The sequence below is a fragment of the Myotis nattereri genome, assembly GCF_964212035.1.
Source record: "Myotis nattereri genome assembly, chromosome: 3".
Lineage (NCBI taxonomy): Eukaryota > Metazoa > Chordata > Mammalia > Chiroptera > Vespertilionidae > Myotis > Myotis nattereri.
In genome coordinates, this window is record NC_138077.1 from 192940668 (window position 1) to 192958147 (window position 17480).

The window sequence follows — 17480 nt, forward strand, 5'->3', positions numbered from 1 at the left end:
AGAAATGCATGTGTTACCCTTTTCCTACCTACAATGTAGCAGCCACCCCAAGCTTATCCTAGACTTGGAATCATGTCTGAGTACTGAGTCCGAAGACAGACAGTGGGAACCTTAAACAGCCTTCCTAAATGGTTGGTTATACTGAGAATTTCTCTAGAGAGGAAGTATCAATAATGCAGGGAGTACCATAATTTCATAAAGTGGCAAAACGAGGTCAAAGGTTATTTTTAAATTAAAAAAAGGAAGAAGAAGAAGAATCTTCTTCTAGGAAGTGTAACCATCAGGGCAGGGACAATATGACCAGCACTGCAAGGGTCCCACAGTTCTCAGGAAACTTAGTGAGAGCAGAGATGCAAGGTGATTTCAAGAACATTACCCACTAGGACTTTGTCTCATGGGACTAACACCTCCCTAAAAGAGCAAGAACTGAACAGTTCACTCTGTATTAGAAACATTTCACTTACACTAAGCTTTTTGTTGAAATAAAAGTTTAATTTTAACAGGAGTGGTAGGTATTAAGTTTATTGTATCTCCACTGTTTTGGGTGGTTTTTTTTTTTTGGGGGGGGGCGTCTCTGCACCCTCCAAAGACTAAAGAAAAGCAAGACAAAAGCAGGCGCTGCTCCCTCAGGCGGTGCACACAACATCTCTAATGAGTTGGCTTTGTGAGGGACAGATGAGATGTCTTCTGGGTTTCAAAACCTTGCTTTTCACATGTTAGTGTCAATCTGGTGGACACTTCGAGAAAAAGAAAAGGGGATGGGAGAGAACAGAGATTGTGCAGAAGTGCCTCTCATCACATTCAACCAACAAGACAAATTTGTTTAGAAAACTTGAAGATTAATTAAAATTTTTAGAAAGGTTTCAGCAGCATTGGAAGAACCATCTCGGATTTTTAAATTTCAACTGTATATGTGAATGAAGGTCAATAAATACTAAGATTTTTTAAAGCCTCAAATCTAGTATTTCACATTAAAAGAGTGCATATAAGCTTTAACCTCTTAATAACAGAGTTTTTACGTGCACATCATTGCAAATGTAGCTGGGCTATCAAAGTAATGTTTAGCTTCAAAGTAACAGTAACCAACAGATGACAGATATGGTACAATGTTAGGAAAAACTGGACTAGCTGTTTAAAACAGTCTACTAAGTTAAGATATGAATATTTCACTCTCCTCTGACATGCATGTCTTTTTTAAATCATGGTTGGAAATAGTGCATGTATATAGTTGATTTGATAATACTTACAAGCAGAAAAATATCACAAAAAGTTTCTTCTCTCATCATGGGCACTTGTTCCAAAACTCCTTTTTTTTTCTCAAGCTCACCTCAATAGACTTTGGGGTCATTTACCATATTCTAACCACTTCACAAAGGTTGTTGATACATTTAATAAAAATTAACCCTTTGTAGTTCATTTTTAGAATTATGCCCATCCTTAAAAGAAAAACACAAACTTAAGTAGAGAGTAATTTAAACAAACACATTTCTGTCAAGTTCATGCCCAACGCACTCATTTTGTCGGAATTACTGATCAAAGCAACAGTTCACCTTGTAGCCAGGTTCCCGGGGACTTTTCATTTCATCATGAGCCAATCCATGTTTCCTGAATGTACTGGGGGAAATGTCTATCCTCCTAAAATTTAAGACACAAAAAATTTTAAATATCCAGTGTGACTATAATATAGGTAATATTTTATAAGTTGGTAATGGAATCATAGGCATTCCTTTTTATTATGTTTCATAACTTACATACATATTACTTATATTCTTTGCATTCTTACCCTCTCCCATAGGTATGCACAAAGCACACAAAATCTAAAATCTAAAACTTCTCAAACAGTAATGCTACATCCAGGAAGGCAGACTCACAGACAAGCTTATGATTTCAAGTTCATATCAAAATTATCTATAGAGCCTTGGCCCAGAAGCTCAATTAGTTAGAGCATCGTCCTGATAAGCCAAGGTTGTGAGTTTGATCCCCGGTCAGGGCATATACAAGAAGCAACCAACTGAATGCATAAATAAGTGAAAAAAACAAATCAATGTTTCTCCCCACCCACTTCCTTTCCTGTCTAAAACCAATCAATCAATAAGAAATTGGTTTTATGTTGTTGTTTTTTTAAGGACTATCTAGATGTCCTACTAACAAGTTTCACCTTGGAAATTAGAATGTAATGGCCCATTATTCACCAATGAGATAGGTCTAGAGGAGAAACAACGAGGGCATGATTCTAAATCCAAGACGACTATACAAATGTGGTCCTACCTACTATACAACACATTCAAGAGTTGACTACTCCTTTCCATTCACAACTATAAACACCCACTCCTTTCCTAGAATCTGCAGGATGTTACCTTAAATTCTACTGCTAGGCAAGGATAGTTTAATATCTGATGATCAGTCTTCTATGACCACCTCCAATGTAAGGTTGAGGTCCTCACCTGTGTATCTCTGGGCTTTTCTTGTTCTTAGCTGCCTCTTGCTCAGTTCCTCTCTTTAGGTATTTAGTAAAGCGTTCATGCAATGTCATTCCTGAGGACCCGAAGTGATGTTCTGTGGGGATTCAAAGAAAAACACATTATGCCATCAAAGGCAGACATAATATTCAACTCTTTTGTATGAACCTGCAGCCACAGAGATGTGACTAAAATACTCAAATCTATGTAACAAACATACCGAAGAGAAAGGAAAAAAGGTTGGTTTGCACAATCCAATGTTGGGCACTAGAATACCACTGTAGCTACCTTATCTATCTTAGGACATGGATACAAAGAGAGAAACCTGGAGCTTACTGTCATTTGAATCACACCACCAATTCCTGCTTAAGTTTAAATTTCAGAGGAGACCTATAACTGGACCAACCCAGCTTCTACATCACCTCTCTGCCATTCCCCAACCCATCCACTTCCATTTGCCCTTATGGTGGAGAAGAAATTCACAGCATAAGGTCAACAAGAGGCTTCCACTTACTGGACAAGAAAAGACAGAGTTGCAGGTAAAGCCACTTTTCATACTTCTCTTTGCAAGCATTTTAAGCCTTCATGTGGAAGATTTTACCTATTCTCATGATCAAAGACCACTACTAACAATTCAGAATGTTCAGCTCTGTAATTAAAAAATGGAAACTCCTCGCTGAAATTGATTTCCTTCCAGTCAGTCCATCGCTTCAAAGGCCCTTTCAATAAGATGAAGGGCCTCATAAGGCTCCTTTATTCATCTGCTCATCCTTTTGCTTGTAATAGAGCAGTGGTTCTCAACCTTCCTAATGCTGTGACCCTTTAATACAGTTCCTCATGTTGTGGTGACCCCCAACCATAAAATTATTTTCGTTGCTACTTCATAACTGTAATTTTGCTGTTATAAATCGTAATGTAGCCGAAACCGGTTTGGCTCAGTGGATAGAGCGTCGGCCTGCGGACTGAGGGGTCCCGGGTTCAATTCCGGTCAAGGGCATGTACCTGGGTTGCGGGCATATCCCCAGTGGGAGATGTGCAGGAGGCAGCTGATCGATGTTTCTCTCTCATCGATGTTTCTAACTCTCTATCTCTCTCCCTTCCTCTCTGTGAAAAATCAATAAAATATATTTAAAAAAAAAAGAAATTAAAAAAAAATCGTAATGTAAATATCTGATATGCAGGATATCAACCCCTGTAAAAGGGTTGTTCGACCCCCAAAGGGGTCGCGGCCCACAAGTTGAGAACCACTATATTAGAGGAAGCTAAGCTGTGGCAAGGGATCCTGAGCAGACTGGGGTTGGGACTCACCTTTAACATGGTGAACAATGGTCACAATGTGCTGGGCAAACAGTTCCGAGGGGCTCCGCTGAGACTGAGCTGACTGTATGTGCTGGAAAATGGAACGAAATTCTTGTTCCTTTTTGTTGCTATGAACTAGATCCCGACAAAGCTTGCGTTCCTGAGCCAGTAATCCACTGGGTCTGGAGGGAAAAAAAACCACAAGGGGCTCAGTATAACAAGATATACAGAAAGTCAGAACATTTAAACCCTAAAAATGCAATGCATTTGTTCAAAGAGCTTTAATTTTATCCACAAAGTTCCTTTTTTTTAATTCCCTACCAAATTTCAAAGTAACCTCAATGCACAACTATGGAAAAAGGTATCCAAAATCTATTGCTTCCCTTTTTTCACTGGCAATCTTTAATAGAAACAAATTAGGATGAATGTTAAACCTCAGTGATTGTTTCTGGGGTCACTGCTGGCTTTACCAAACACAACAAATGAGAATGTATTTAAAAGATCAACTAGCTTGGCCAGCCAGAGCCATTCAGTGAATCGACACAATGAAGCAGGAGTGGAATGTGGCTTCCGCTGACTTCCAACAGGCTGCAGAGTTTTTATCCCAAGTAAAAAATAGCCTGGCCTCGCCCTAGTCGGTTTGGTTCAGTGGACAGAGCCATCAGCCTGCGAACTGAAAGGTCCCAGGTTCGATTCCGGTCAAGGGCACATGCCTGGGTTGTGGGTTCAATCCTCAGTGGGGGACTTGCAGGAGGGCAGTCAATCCATGATTCTCTCTCATCATGGATGTTTCTATCTCTCTCTCCCTCTCCCTTCCTCTCTGAAATCAATAAAAATATATTTTTTTAAAAAGCACAAAACAAATGTATTTTTTTAAAAAAGCCTAGCTTCTTCCTCCTCCAGAATGCAGCCAGAGGTGACTTCTGAAAATAGTTTGCTATTCACTTGGCCCAGAAACCCCCCACAAAATCATGCAAATCAAGAGGTTCAAATCTTCATGTTCACTTTAAGAACACTAGTGAAACTGCCCAGGCCATCAAGGGTATTCATGTCCAAAAAAACCACCAAGTATCTGAAGGATGTCACTTTCCAGAAGCAATGTGTGTCATTCCGTCGTTGCAACGTGGAATTGGTAGGTGTGCCCAGGTGAAACAGTGGGTCTGGATACATGGTCGGTGACCCAAAAAGAGTGCTGAATTTTTGCTGCGCATGCTTAAAAACGCAGAAAGCCTCTAATGCTGAACTTAAGGCTTTAGATGTAGGTTCTCTGGTCATTGAGCACACCCAGGTGAACAAAGCTCCCAAGATGTGTTGTGGAACATACAGAGCTCATGGGCATATTAACCCATACAGGAGCTTTTCTTGCCTCATTGAGAGGATCCTTATAGAAAACATGCAGATTGTTTCTAAACCAGAAGAGGAGGTTGCACAGAAGAAAAAGATATTCCAGAAGAAACCGAAGAAACAAAACTTATGGCCTGGGAGTAAATTCAACATAAAATAAATACTAATAAAAGTAAACAACAAAACTAGCCTTGCTATCACCACTCTTTCCTGAAGTTCTCCTCTTACCCACAGCCCCAACTCTAAAAACTGCCATATTATTTCTTGGTGAAGGCCTGTAATAGTAAGACTCTAGGAGCCTACTGAAAATGGAGAACTGGATCCTGGATGGCTCTACAGGCCAAAGGCACCTTAAGCAAATTCATGGGGAAAGCAAACAAACAAAAAAACAGGATGAAGGCTGGGAAGGTGAGGAGGGGCTGGGGGCTGGATAGAGGGCCAGAAAACAGCAGAGGGGACCCAACACAAAAAAAAAAAAAAAAAAAAAAAGTCACTGAAGAAACACCCTTCACCACCCTGACTTCAACATGTAATAGCTCAGTGACACACACTCCCCACTGACAGGTGTGGACCCGAGGGTATCAGCTCTGAAGCTTGGACAGCGGGAAAATATGAGAGGGGCCTGTCCTGGTTCCAGAATGTCCTCAGGAAGAGCGGTTAGGAGACACCATTTAGGTCACCGATCAAGGACTAAACCTCACCTTGCAAGGTCCTCATCAAAAGAGTCCATCCGGACATTGACCTGGGCCTCTCGAGTAATGGAGAAGGAAGACTTCCCTGTGGAAAAGTCTCCTTTGGCTCCTAGCTTCTCCCGGCTCTCAGAGGTCTTTCTTGGGGGAGGCGATGAGCTTTTCTCCTGGACTGCTTTGTAAGCAGTCACTCGGAAATTCTTCTCAGGCACAAACCCTCTGTGCCCACTTTCGGTTCTCTTGAGCCCGCCCCGATCCTCCTTTTTGGATCTCTCTGAGAAAGACTCCTCCTCCAGCTCCTCTGTTTTCCTTTGCTTTTCCTTCCCTGAAGGTGCATACACCTCCCATTTGCCTGACTTCTCATCCTCCTGGTTTTTGTTTGCACCGGCTATGACTTTCGACATAAATTTGGGTTCATCATCAAACTCAGATTCCTTCCTTCCTTTGGCTTTGTCCTTATCTTGATCATCCATGTCCTCCTTGTGGAAATCAGCCATCTTCTTCTCAAAGTCATCTCGGAGCTTGTATCTTTTAGGAGACTGGCTACCCCGAAAAGTCTTCTCAGAATCAGTTTTGGGAGCAAACAGATCAGATTTTATTTTTGAATCACTCAAGCCTGTGTCGGAGAAGCTCCCTTTCTCTTTCATTTTCTCTTTATCAGTATTTGATTGTTTCTGTTCCTTATCTTTTCCATTCTCTGTCTTCTGCTCATCTAGATACCTAGTTATAGAAACAAAAGGGAGACACACAAGAGGCTTCTTAAGCAACCCGATCTAAAATAGCGCCACTGGTCTTGGGTTTTTGAATCTCTGAATAAACATGTCTCGTGGGTTCCAGTGTTACCAAAGGACTTTCTCCTGGGCTACTTTCTAGTAATTTAAGGGAAAAATACATGGTCCATGGAGTTGTGTCTTACAAAAGCAACCAAAAAGAAAATAACAAAGGTAATTTTTAGGATACTAAAAAACAAAAACCTACTTACCTGTAAGTGTTCTAGGAAAAAAAAAATTAAGGTCTTATCCAACCTTCATTCAGTCACTTATAATCTGCTTTCAGCAAAATTAACATAGAATGTTCAACCTTGGACTGTTTTGCTTTTATACAACTCACATTTGGAAATACAAGTCTCAAAAGAGACTTCAAATTTGCTTCAAGTCACCTAGAAGATCTAAATATGAAATATACTGCAAACACAAATAAAAACAAAACATGTGTTAATTGAGAGCAGGGGGGAAATCATCCTACTCTTTATTATGGAAAAGCAGAGCTCATACCCAAGTCTTCTAAAGACATTCACAGTTCTGGCAAGGAACCAAACTTACATTTTAAAGTAGACTTACAGAATTCAGGCTGGAAAGTAGATTCTTAACATCTCATTTGTACCATTAATGGAGAAATATGGTAAAACAGAATTAAAGGACAGCAGGATATCAAAGAATAATAAAAGAAAAAGGGAAATACCCCTTGCCTGGTAAATCCCTCTTGACAACCTGGTCCCAAGCCAACATCCCTGTTATGTCTCTGCTGTCCCAATCCATCCAACCACACGTAGATTCAGGTTCCAACTCACCATGTCCCCCAAGGTATAAAGACGAAAGCATTGTCCCATCCTCTCCTAACATGCAGCCCAGTTGGCTTCTACTGGGAATACACCCACCTTGTGATTTTTAAAACAAGGCCTTCCTGGTCTAAGCCTTGGACTTTCCCATTCTGCACAGTCTCCTCAACTGGAGGGTGTGAGGGTGCAGCTCTTCACCATGATGGGCTGATGTAGATCAATCACAGTAGATGGTGGTTCTTAGCGGGTCTAACAGCTCCAATGGCCATTCATTTTGGCAAAGATCATATTTTTTTGATAGCTGACCCACAAATCTCTACTGTTCTCTGGCTTACATTGGTAGAATCCAAGGCAAATTTTTAAATGTGAAAACATCATTTCAGAGTAGTTTAAAGAAACTTTATGCTGCAATACAAATTCAGGAAGGTAGGAAAGCTAGAGTTAAGCTTAAGATGTCCTTAGGTGATGCTTTTCAATTTTGCTAATGAAAAGTTTAGGAAATGGGGATTATCTCTTTACCATTAATCACAGCTCTAACTTAGATTACATTACAATCAAACTGCCAGCTGGTGAAATAAAAACACAACCAGGCCAGGGAAGCAAGATACTTGCCTCTTTGTATAGGCTGCTCCTCCTGAAGCAGCCTCCTCCTTCTGAGACGAGCCATATGTGGAGCCAGTGGCCGGTGGACTCTTACCCACAGGGCTCTTCTTGGATGGACTCAAGGACCCAGAGCCATGGTCAAACTGACCTTGGTGTGACCCAGCTTGGTACCCAGAACCACTCTGCAGACTTGAGCCCATCTGGGATGTGCTGGAAAGTGGAGGGCTAGGCTTTGGCACAGGGCTAGGACGGGGAGACCGCCGCCTCACTACCACAGACTGGAGGGGGCTTTTCAGAGCAGGGCTCCGCTCCCGGGGACTCAGCTCGGAAACTGCCGATGCCCGTGATGCAGAACCAGCACTGTATGTGGTGGCATCTGCCCATGGCTTCGAGCTCTCAGATGCTTTTGTATCTTGAGAGGTGCCTCCAGAGAATGTCTGCTCCTTGGCCTCTTCTCCCTGGTTATCCCCAGCAGACTGAGATGGACGGCTATCCTTGGAAGAGGACTTTTTCTCCTTTGCAGACTTGCGCTTGGAAGATTCAACTCGGCTGTGGTTGGAGGAAGAACGAGAGGATGAGGAGCGCCTTGACCTGTCAGAGGAAGACTTATCGGAGTTTCTAGAATGGCTCCTGGATCTTGGTGAAGGAGACCTTCTCTTTGGGGACCGGGATCGGGACCGGCCCCGTCGAGGACTGTATGCCTGCCGATAATTCTGCCAATTTGAGCGGTAGTTTCCATAGCCTCCTCGGTTATACTGGCCCCATGGATAAAAGCCTCTGTTGCGCCCACGGAAATAATAGGGCCTTCTATAGCCTCTGTTGTGACCTCGGAAATCTCGATTCTGATATACTCTTGGGTGATTCCTCTCTCTGTTATGAGCTGGAGAATATGATCTGGAACGAGACCTAGAACTGAAAAGGGGATAAAGGGAGAAGAAATGTTAGAATTTTGACACAAACATATTTATTCTTGAAAAACCTGTCAATAAAATGTAACATTTTGAAATTCCTGCTCAAAGGGAGCACACTTAAATATTTAATCCCACTGCTTATGAATCACGTTAAGTATAAAAATACAAATAAGAATCATTTTAACAAATAAGATGCCAAGAATACTTATTATAGCACATTTTTTTATAAATCTTTATTGTTGAAAGTATTACATACGTCCCCTTTTTTCTTCCATTGACCACCTATAGTCCACCCCTGCCCCTCACTCCAGGTATAGCACATTTAAGTAGAGATATATTTCTGCAGTGAAAGAATAGCAAAATGTTCTTAATGCAGTAAACTAAACAAAGGCCATTTTAATATAGTATACTAATTGCTTATGATTCTACAGCACAGGGGATTTTACAAGAGCCTAGATCAGTGGCGGCAAACTCATTAGTCAACAGAGCCAAATATCAACAGAACGACGATTGAAATTTCTTTTGAGAGCCAAATTTTTTAAACTATATAGGTAGGTACATTGTTATTAACTTAATTAGGGTACTCCTAAAGCTTAGGAAGAGCCACACTCAAGGGGCCAAAGAGCCGCATGTGGCTCGCAAGCTGCAGTTTGCCGACCATGGGCCTAGATCATTGGAAGCAAGGAAGAACTACAAACTACGGTATCCATACAGTTAACTGTTCAGGTTCTTTGGCCCCTATGCTGTTATAACACTTTACTCCCCATCCTATTCACCTCTGTCTGTGCAGGGCTAATTTCTTAGATTCCACTAAGACCTGGAATTGTAAAACACAGTAACAGATCTAAATTAAGCCACTTAACTAGGGACTTAGAAAATTCATCTGTTCAAAGCTTAAAAGATTTTTAACTAAAATCATATCAGCAAGGCATACAAGTATGAATTTTTTACTGGGGACTTGGAAATGGTCTCACTAGATCAGTTTCTGTGAACTACAGGAGATTAACTGTGTGCCACAAGAGGGCACTACTGACTGTAAGACACACAAGTACACCGGAGATTAGCAGAGAAACTATAAAACAACCCTTCCTTCCCATGCACATCTTTCAAGTCAACCTAATGCCTAAATTGTGTTCTTTATTGTTTAAAAATATAGAACTCTAACTTGGCAAAGGTACATTTCCAGAATCACGGGTATTCAACAGTAACCTAACTTTGTAAAAATTTTATGTCCATGAATACCAGGCTTATCAGTTGATCAAAAAGCCAAAAACTGTATCTGCTGGTGTAAAAATCCACTGGGGTTCTTAGATAACACCTGTCTTGTCAACTATAATACACATCATTAACATTAACCACTACTCATAAGAAGTTAGCTAGAAATATGTAAAATTGCTAGAAAACGCTTTCCAAAAATATTTTCTTTACATATAGAATAAAAACCCTTGTTACTCAGCAGGCCTCATAGCAGGTCTGACTGGAAACCAATTATTTTATAGCAAATGTGACAGGTTTTAACAACAAAATGACATTTTAAAAAATAAATTTACATTTAATTTAATATAAAGACAAAGTGGGCTTAGTTTTCTACTACTTATTCAGGTTCTTTATCCCAAGAACAAGAGCAACTAGCAAGGTGCATGATAATGCTGGTCATTAATGGTTGCTATTTAAGTACAATTTAAAAACAAACAAACTTACCTTCCACACTTTTCATTCGAAAACAGTACAATATAAGAAAAAAAGAAGGAAGAGGCAGATGCTGGCTATGCAACTGAATGTGACCAGATTAAGTGACTACACTTGAGGGAGGTGCTGTAAAACCAAACTAAGGAGGATTTAATTCATGTTGCCATCCTCAGAGGCTACTGTTGCTTCTGTCACCAATTACTAGTGACGGCCCTGTGGCATACTGCATCCAAAACCCGCAGTCACTGCACAGATGCAGGAACATGAGTCTCTGCAGATTGCAAATGAAGTTATTTACAAAAAGTCACTTAAAAGGATACAGTCTGTGAAATACAAGGAAACAATTTTCTCCAATTCTATAAAACTCAGCAATTAAGTTAATTTAAAGGCATGGTTTCTCAAACTCTCTGGATGGATAGTATAATTTCCTTGTAGGAGAAGGAAAACAAAAAGAAAAAAAATTATGAAACAGATAAGCCAGAAATAAGAACTGAACATCCATGGCAAATTTATCTGTTTCTAAAAAGAGAAGTCACACTAGCATCAGGTCTAAAAGCTTGTTTTCTAGTGGAGAAATTCCTCCAAAACAATAATTTTCTAGGTATAAGATAGCACATAAAGGGGCTCTAGACTACCCCAACACATATTGCCTGCCTATGATATTTTTTCCTCATTTGCCAAGTTGATGACCATGCCAATGATTTGTAGAATAAGCGGAAGAGATCTGTCCGGACAGATCCTCCCAGTTCTATTTATCACAAATACCTCAGAGGTGGTTAACATTTTTCAATTTGACTTGTGTCAGTTCTATTTTGTCCCTGAGTTTTGGTTGTATAGCCTCTTATTTTTGAACCAATTACTTAGTTTTTACTTACTAAATAAAGTTCTAAAATGTTACCTTTCAGAACCAAAGAGGCTAAAATAGATTTAATCAGCCCAAATAAAAAACTCTGGGTGCTAGGTAGGAGTTACTAAGAGTCTTTGCTCAGTCCCAAGGCCTTGATGGTAACTTCCCAAAGTAGATATAAATTTATTTAGTGGGTTTTCCCTCTTGTTTTTTGGAGGAGTTGAGAAGGCGGGATAGAATTTTATTTATATAGACTCTGACACGACTGGGCAACAGACAGGCATTATTTAGTCTAGGGCCGTGGTCGGCAAACTGTGGCTCGCGAGCCACATGTGGCTCTTTGGCCCTTTGTGTGTGGCTCTTCCACAAATACCACGTGCAGGTACGCACGTACAGTGCAATTGAAACTTCATGCGCAGAAGTCCATTTTCGGCCTGGGCAAGTCTATTTTGAAGTACTACTGATAGTTGGCTCTGTTGACTGATGAGTTTGCCGACCACTGGTAGGGCTTGAACAAAGTTTGGGGGGGAAAATGCATGCCAAAAAAACATGAGAGGGAGAAAGGCTAAGAGTGCTTACCCTCAAGGTGTAATGTTATCTTTAAAAAGAAGAAAAAATATCTAGTATTTGTTTGGAGGAAAGACTAAAAATTTGTAACTTCCTGTTCTATATTGTATTGGAGTCATCAATACTTATGCACACCTACTTTTTTGTTCATCCTCTGGTCTGAAATTAATTTTCAGGTAGCTTCTCACAGATTCCATTTAAGAAATTAACTTGTTCTTGTTGGGGGGGGGGGGGGGAATCCCACCAACCATTTGTTTAAGACTCTTATAGAAGTACTATGGAACCATCAAAAATAAAGCTTTTAATAGCACCTTTTCCTGAGGCTTAAATTTCATAATCAATTCATTTAAGAAAAGGATTATAAAGACTTATCAGAAATAAACAGCAAGGGTTCCAAGTGGCAAAATTGAGAAATTACCTCCTTGCCTAATGCAATTCTGACAAAAAGTGAAATTGTGCAAAGATTCCCCTTTTGGTTTAAATACATCAATATTTTCCTAATGCACATACAGAAACTTGTATCTACTGAAAGGTTCTTATCTATTCACAAAAGAAAACTAAAACAGTTTTAAAGTCTGAAAAACCCAACTCACAACACATTAAGAGAAAGATGCCGGAGGTTTGGCATCCTATTCCAGGACATAATTGAAATAGGGAAATACCACCCAAAGGTGTGAAAACTGACTGAATTAAAGAATATTGGTAATAAATTTAAAAGAATTACTTGCACATTTGGTAAGAAGACCAGGTGATGTCTACATAGTGATTTTCAGATTAGTTTTAAAATGTGTTTACTAAATAGATGCAGCTTGTAATTGGCACATCCGGTGTATACAAACTCCTGATATAGTTTTTAAGGTTTATTTAGTGAGTTAAGGCTTCTTTTCCTTGCAATGTTGATCATACTATTAATCCTCTTAGCTATCTTTTCGTTCCTGATGAAAATAAACTTTGGTCTAAGACTCCAAAAACACTTCAATGAAAAATCATCAGATGTAGAGATTTAAAGTAAGCAGCTCAAATAAATACAAAATGCTTTCTTCCAAAGTAGATGAGAAATAGTATGTGCTCTGGCAGAGGAGAAAAGGAATTAGGCAAACAATATGGCAAGAAGAGCTGATTTAGATTTGTAGCATTTAAAGAAACCTGGAATATCTTACAACCCAATGTCCCTCCACCTCAAGCCAAACCCTGCTCCCCCACCACCACCATCCGACTTTCACAGAAAGAATCTAACAAAAGATCTTCAAAAACCCATCTGGCCCAATGCAACTATCATCTCAACAGACAATCACACTCACTTACCTCAGCCTTCGCTTCCTTGAACGAGAGACAGATCGACTTCGGGATCGGGACTTCGAAAATGAACGAGAACGAGATCTTGATGCAGATCTTGAGCGAGAAGAACGAGATCCAGACTTGGATTTGTTTGTTTTTGACATCTCTGAAGAAAGGGTCAGTCACTCTTCAATTACACCTAATGTAAGAAAACAGGTTCAAATAAATGAGTCCCTTTGCAAACCTGAACTTCTCTTAGAAACATTTTTTTTTAATGCAGATGAAATAACTGATTAACTCACTCCCTCTCTCTCTCCCCTGTCATCAAGGATTTGAATTCTAAGCAGTACAATCCCAACAGACCCAAGCCACAGCAGCAGATGGAAAACCTGACATATCACACAAACTGGGTAACACTATAAAATACTGGCAAAATGAGGAGAGCTAACAATATTCAGTGCACAGTTTTTCGCAATAAGCAAACAAGCTTTGCCAACTAAGTTAGCTGACCTGAAATGACCTGAGACAGGCTTCCCAGTTCTAACAGAATAAACCATGCGCAATGATATCTTGGTTATGGTCTATCTTGGAAATGGTACACATCTGACCATTTCTCTAATTCCCAGACCTTGAAGTCATGAGGCATAGCCTTAATATTTATTTCCAAGAAAAAGGTTTTAAAAGTGCAAGTGTTCTCAAATATTTTAATACCACAACAACATATATGTACATCTTGTAAAATACAGGATATTAATCCATAAACATAGGACTAAAATAATTTATAAAGTGAAGATCCATTACTTTCTTCTAGCTAGTTATTATCAACTTTCTTTTTTTTTTTTAATATTTTATTGAATTTTTACAGAGAGGAAGGGAGAGAGATAGAGAGTTAGAGACATCGATGAGAGAGAAACATAGATCAGCTGCCTCCTGCACATCTCCTACTGGGGATGTGCCCGCAACCCAGGTACATGCCCTTGACCGGAATCGAACCTGGGACCTTTCAGTCCGCAGGCCGATGCTCTATCCACTGAGCCAAACCGGTTTCGGCATCAACTTTCTTATAGGGTCATTTTCTCCCATAAAAAAACAAAATGTCTTTCCTTTTCTTTCTCCTCTACAGGAATGAATAGAGAACCTCAAAGTTGCCCTGACTGCTGGGTTTGGTCAGTAAGGTGCACTGTCAAGCTAACTCACTTATTCTCTTTATATCCTGCTAGAACTTTGGGCATCTTCCAAGTAACAAAACACTGCAGTGCTAAAGTATGTGTCTACCAAAGACCAGGAAGAATAAGGGATCTGTCAAAGATTACAAAGCCAGTAAATAGCCAAAACACCAGGGCTTTTTTCATCACACCTCGCCATCTCACTGCTTAGCAATGACTTCTTTTAAGTGATGCTGCTCCCAGCTTGTAAGGGAAAAATAATCATCAACAAATATTTCACCCTCTCCTACTCACAGATTTTGTTATTCAGATCTCAGCTCAAAAGCTATCTGCTCAGGGGTTTGCCCTGGCCACCCAATCAAAAGTAGCCACCAGTCATTTTCTAGGATCTAATCCCGTACCTGGTTTTTTTTTCCCTTCGGAAAACTCAATTCAGTACTTGAAAACTATCTTGCTTACTTTTTTGTTTTCTATCTTTACCCAACTAGAAGGTGAGCTTTCCACCAGCAGAAATCTCAACTTTCTTATTTACTTCATGCCCAGAACAGTGTTAAAATAAAAAACAAAAGGGAAATCAGTTTTGAAATTTCCCTAAGCAAACAAAACCTGTTCGGTCAAACAAATAAAGCTTAATTTAGCTTATTTTGCATGTGCATTTACCTTAACATGTGCATTTCTTGCTTATGCCTCTGGAAATCATAAACAAAAACGAACTGTTTCCCAAGGTTAATAGGAAGTAATCACTGAAAATTCTATTATTATAATCAATCACTGTGAATCATATTCACTGCTTTCTCACTATATAGTAAGCTGCTTCATAACAACATAGACCTGAGTCTCCTTCCATGTTTTGGTTTTAGTTCTGCCAGTTTATGAACTGTGTTTTTGGTGTGTGCACAATAAACTTTTACTAATAACTGCTTCAGTAATTCACTGGTTTTACTTCTGCTATTTATGAACTACTAGAGGCCCAATGCACGAAATTCATGCAAGCACAGGCCCGCACTGGCCCTCACAGCCCTGGCTTTGTTCGGCTTTGTCCTAAAGGTCATCTGGACGGGTCATTCTGCTGTTCAGTCTAATTAGCATATTAGCTCTTTATTATATAGGATTGTTAACAAATGCTTTAAAATGTGGTTTTTTTAACAAACTTATCCTCAAAAGAGGGCATTTTTTTATCCTCACTAGAGGATATTTTTCCCATTTTTATTTTATTTTTTTTTATTTATATATTTTTATTGATTTCAGAGAGAAAAGGAGAGGGAGAGATAGAAACATCAATTATGAAAGTGATTGATAGGCTGTCTTTTGCACGCCCCACACTGGGGATCAAGCTCACAACCCGGGCATGTACCTTCACTGGAATCGAACCCAGGACTCTTCGGTCCATAGGCCAATGCTCTATCCACTAAGCCAAACCATCTAGGGCCCATTGATTTTTAGAGAGAGGAGAAGGGAGGGAGAGAAGAGAAGGAGGGAGGGAGGGCGAGCCAGACAGAAAAACATTGATGTGAGAGAGACATATTGACTAGTTGCACTCCTGCAAACCAGGCACCCTTGACAGGGAATTGAACCTGAGAAAACTTTGGTTAATGGGCCGTCACTTTAACCATTGAGCACACCATCCAGGGCACAAAGAGGGCATTATTATGTCCCATTTTATAGATTTAAACCCAGCCAACCAGGCTTCAAGCCAGTGTTGGTTTTTTGTTTTTGTTTTTTAAGCCAGTGTTCTCAACCACTATTATTCCACCTCTGTAGAGCAATGTCTGGCACGCAGAAGTCATTCATAGAGCTAAGTCTTTTCTCCGCTCTTACCAAGTTTAGGATCTGGTAAAAGAGCAAGAGATAGGAAAAGTGAAAGATGGTATTTGTTTCTAATTATTGCATTCATAATTTTAATAACTTCTGGAAAGGCAAAAGTCCAGGAAGCTACTATAACTCCAGTTCATAGGAAACAACCATAATCCCACAGACATAATTTAGAGAGGTCCGAGAAAGTGCCAGGAAGCCAGAGACAAAGGGTGATGAGTAAGAGATTGTGTAATGAGGACACCAAAGACCTACAGTCTGATCCTGCCAAAGGATCAAACTGTTGTGTGCTCTACCAAGGTCAAAGATACTTCAATTTGGAACTGATTTTTGGCAGCAGTATCATTATACAAAGCCAGGGTAGAAGAATAAGTTACTCAGGGATAGGAAGTGGAGATGTATATGAACAATTTATAGAAACTGAATATTGAAAATACATTTTGTTTTGCTAGTTGGCCTTCAACATATTTTGGGATTTTCTCTCTGGGTTCACGCTTGCTGAATGGCTTTCTTCTGTTACAAGTTTAGGGATAGTCTTGCCTAGCAACATCTCTGTCCAATCTTCAATTTTAGCTTGAGCCAGAAATAAAATCCTTTTAGATCATTTATACAACAGGTGGACAATATCAGACTTTAAAAGAAAAAGAAGAGGCAACAGTTTGTGAAAAAGGAAATACTCATTACAACCATCAGAAATTGGAAAATTAAGAAGCTAATTTCATTCAGAGAAAAAGTTGTCAATTAAATACATACAGAGCCAAAGTTAATACGTCTACATATATTAAACTTACTAGAATTGACAAGTACACTGAAGAGTGGCAATACTGTGATACCATCCCCACTCCTACTCCTGGAACTTCTTTAATGTGAATTGAAACTAACAGTAAAAACATCACTATACCTTGAGAATTACGTGGAATAACTTTGGATGATACAAACAACAGTTGGAAATAAATCAATAAAATACTTAACTCATTCAAGAGGACTCTATCTAGACAGTGGGTAAGCTAAAGCAGACTTGGTCCTTGCCTTCATGGAGCTTATAAACTAGGCGCACTTAGACTAATAAGCAAGCAAGCAACATTGTAGTTATAAATTCTGGTAAGTACTAGGAAGAAGACAAAGAAAATACTATGTTGGCATATATATGCAGCGTGGTAGTTATTTAGATAGTATGGTCAAGAGATGGTATTTAAGCTGCCACCTGAAGATTAAGAGCAAGTCACATGAAAAGGGAAGTGTCCAAAAGACATGAAGT

The 17480-nt window shown here is 39.7% G+C and overlaps 1 protein-coding gene across 1 annotated transcript in view; it reads right to left on the reverse strand.

The window, feature by feature from the left end:
• THRAP3 (thyroid hormone receptor associated protein 3) overlaps positions 1-17480 on the reverse strand; it is a 54141-nt gene that overhangs the window by 7342 nt on the left and 29319 nt on the right. Inside the window, exons 3-8 of the mRNA XM_081086255.1 lie at positions 13272-13443; positions 7962-8864; positions 5804-6511; positions 3768-3940; positions 2445-2556; positions 1551-1635 (exon numbers count right to left, since the gene is read on the reverse strand). Coding sequence (XP_080942381.1) covers positions 1551-1635; positions 2445-2556; positions 3768-3940; positions 5804-6511; positions 7962-8864; positions 13272-13408 — 2118 coding nt within the window. The 5' untranslated portion in view covers positions 13409-13443. The remainder of the gene's footprint in view (positions 1-1550; positions 1636-2444; positions 2557-3767; positions 3941-5803; positions 6512-7961; positions 8865-13271; positions 13444-17480) is intronic.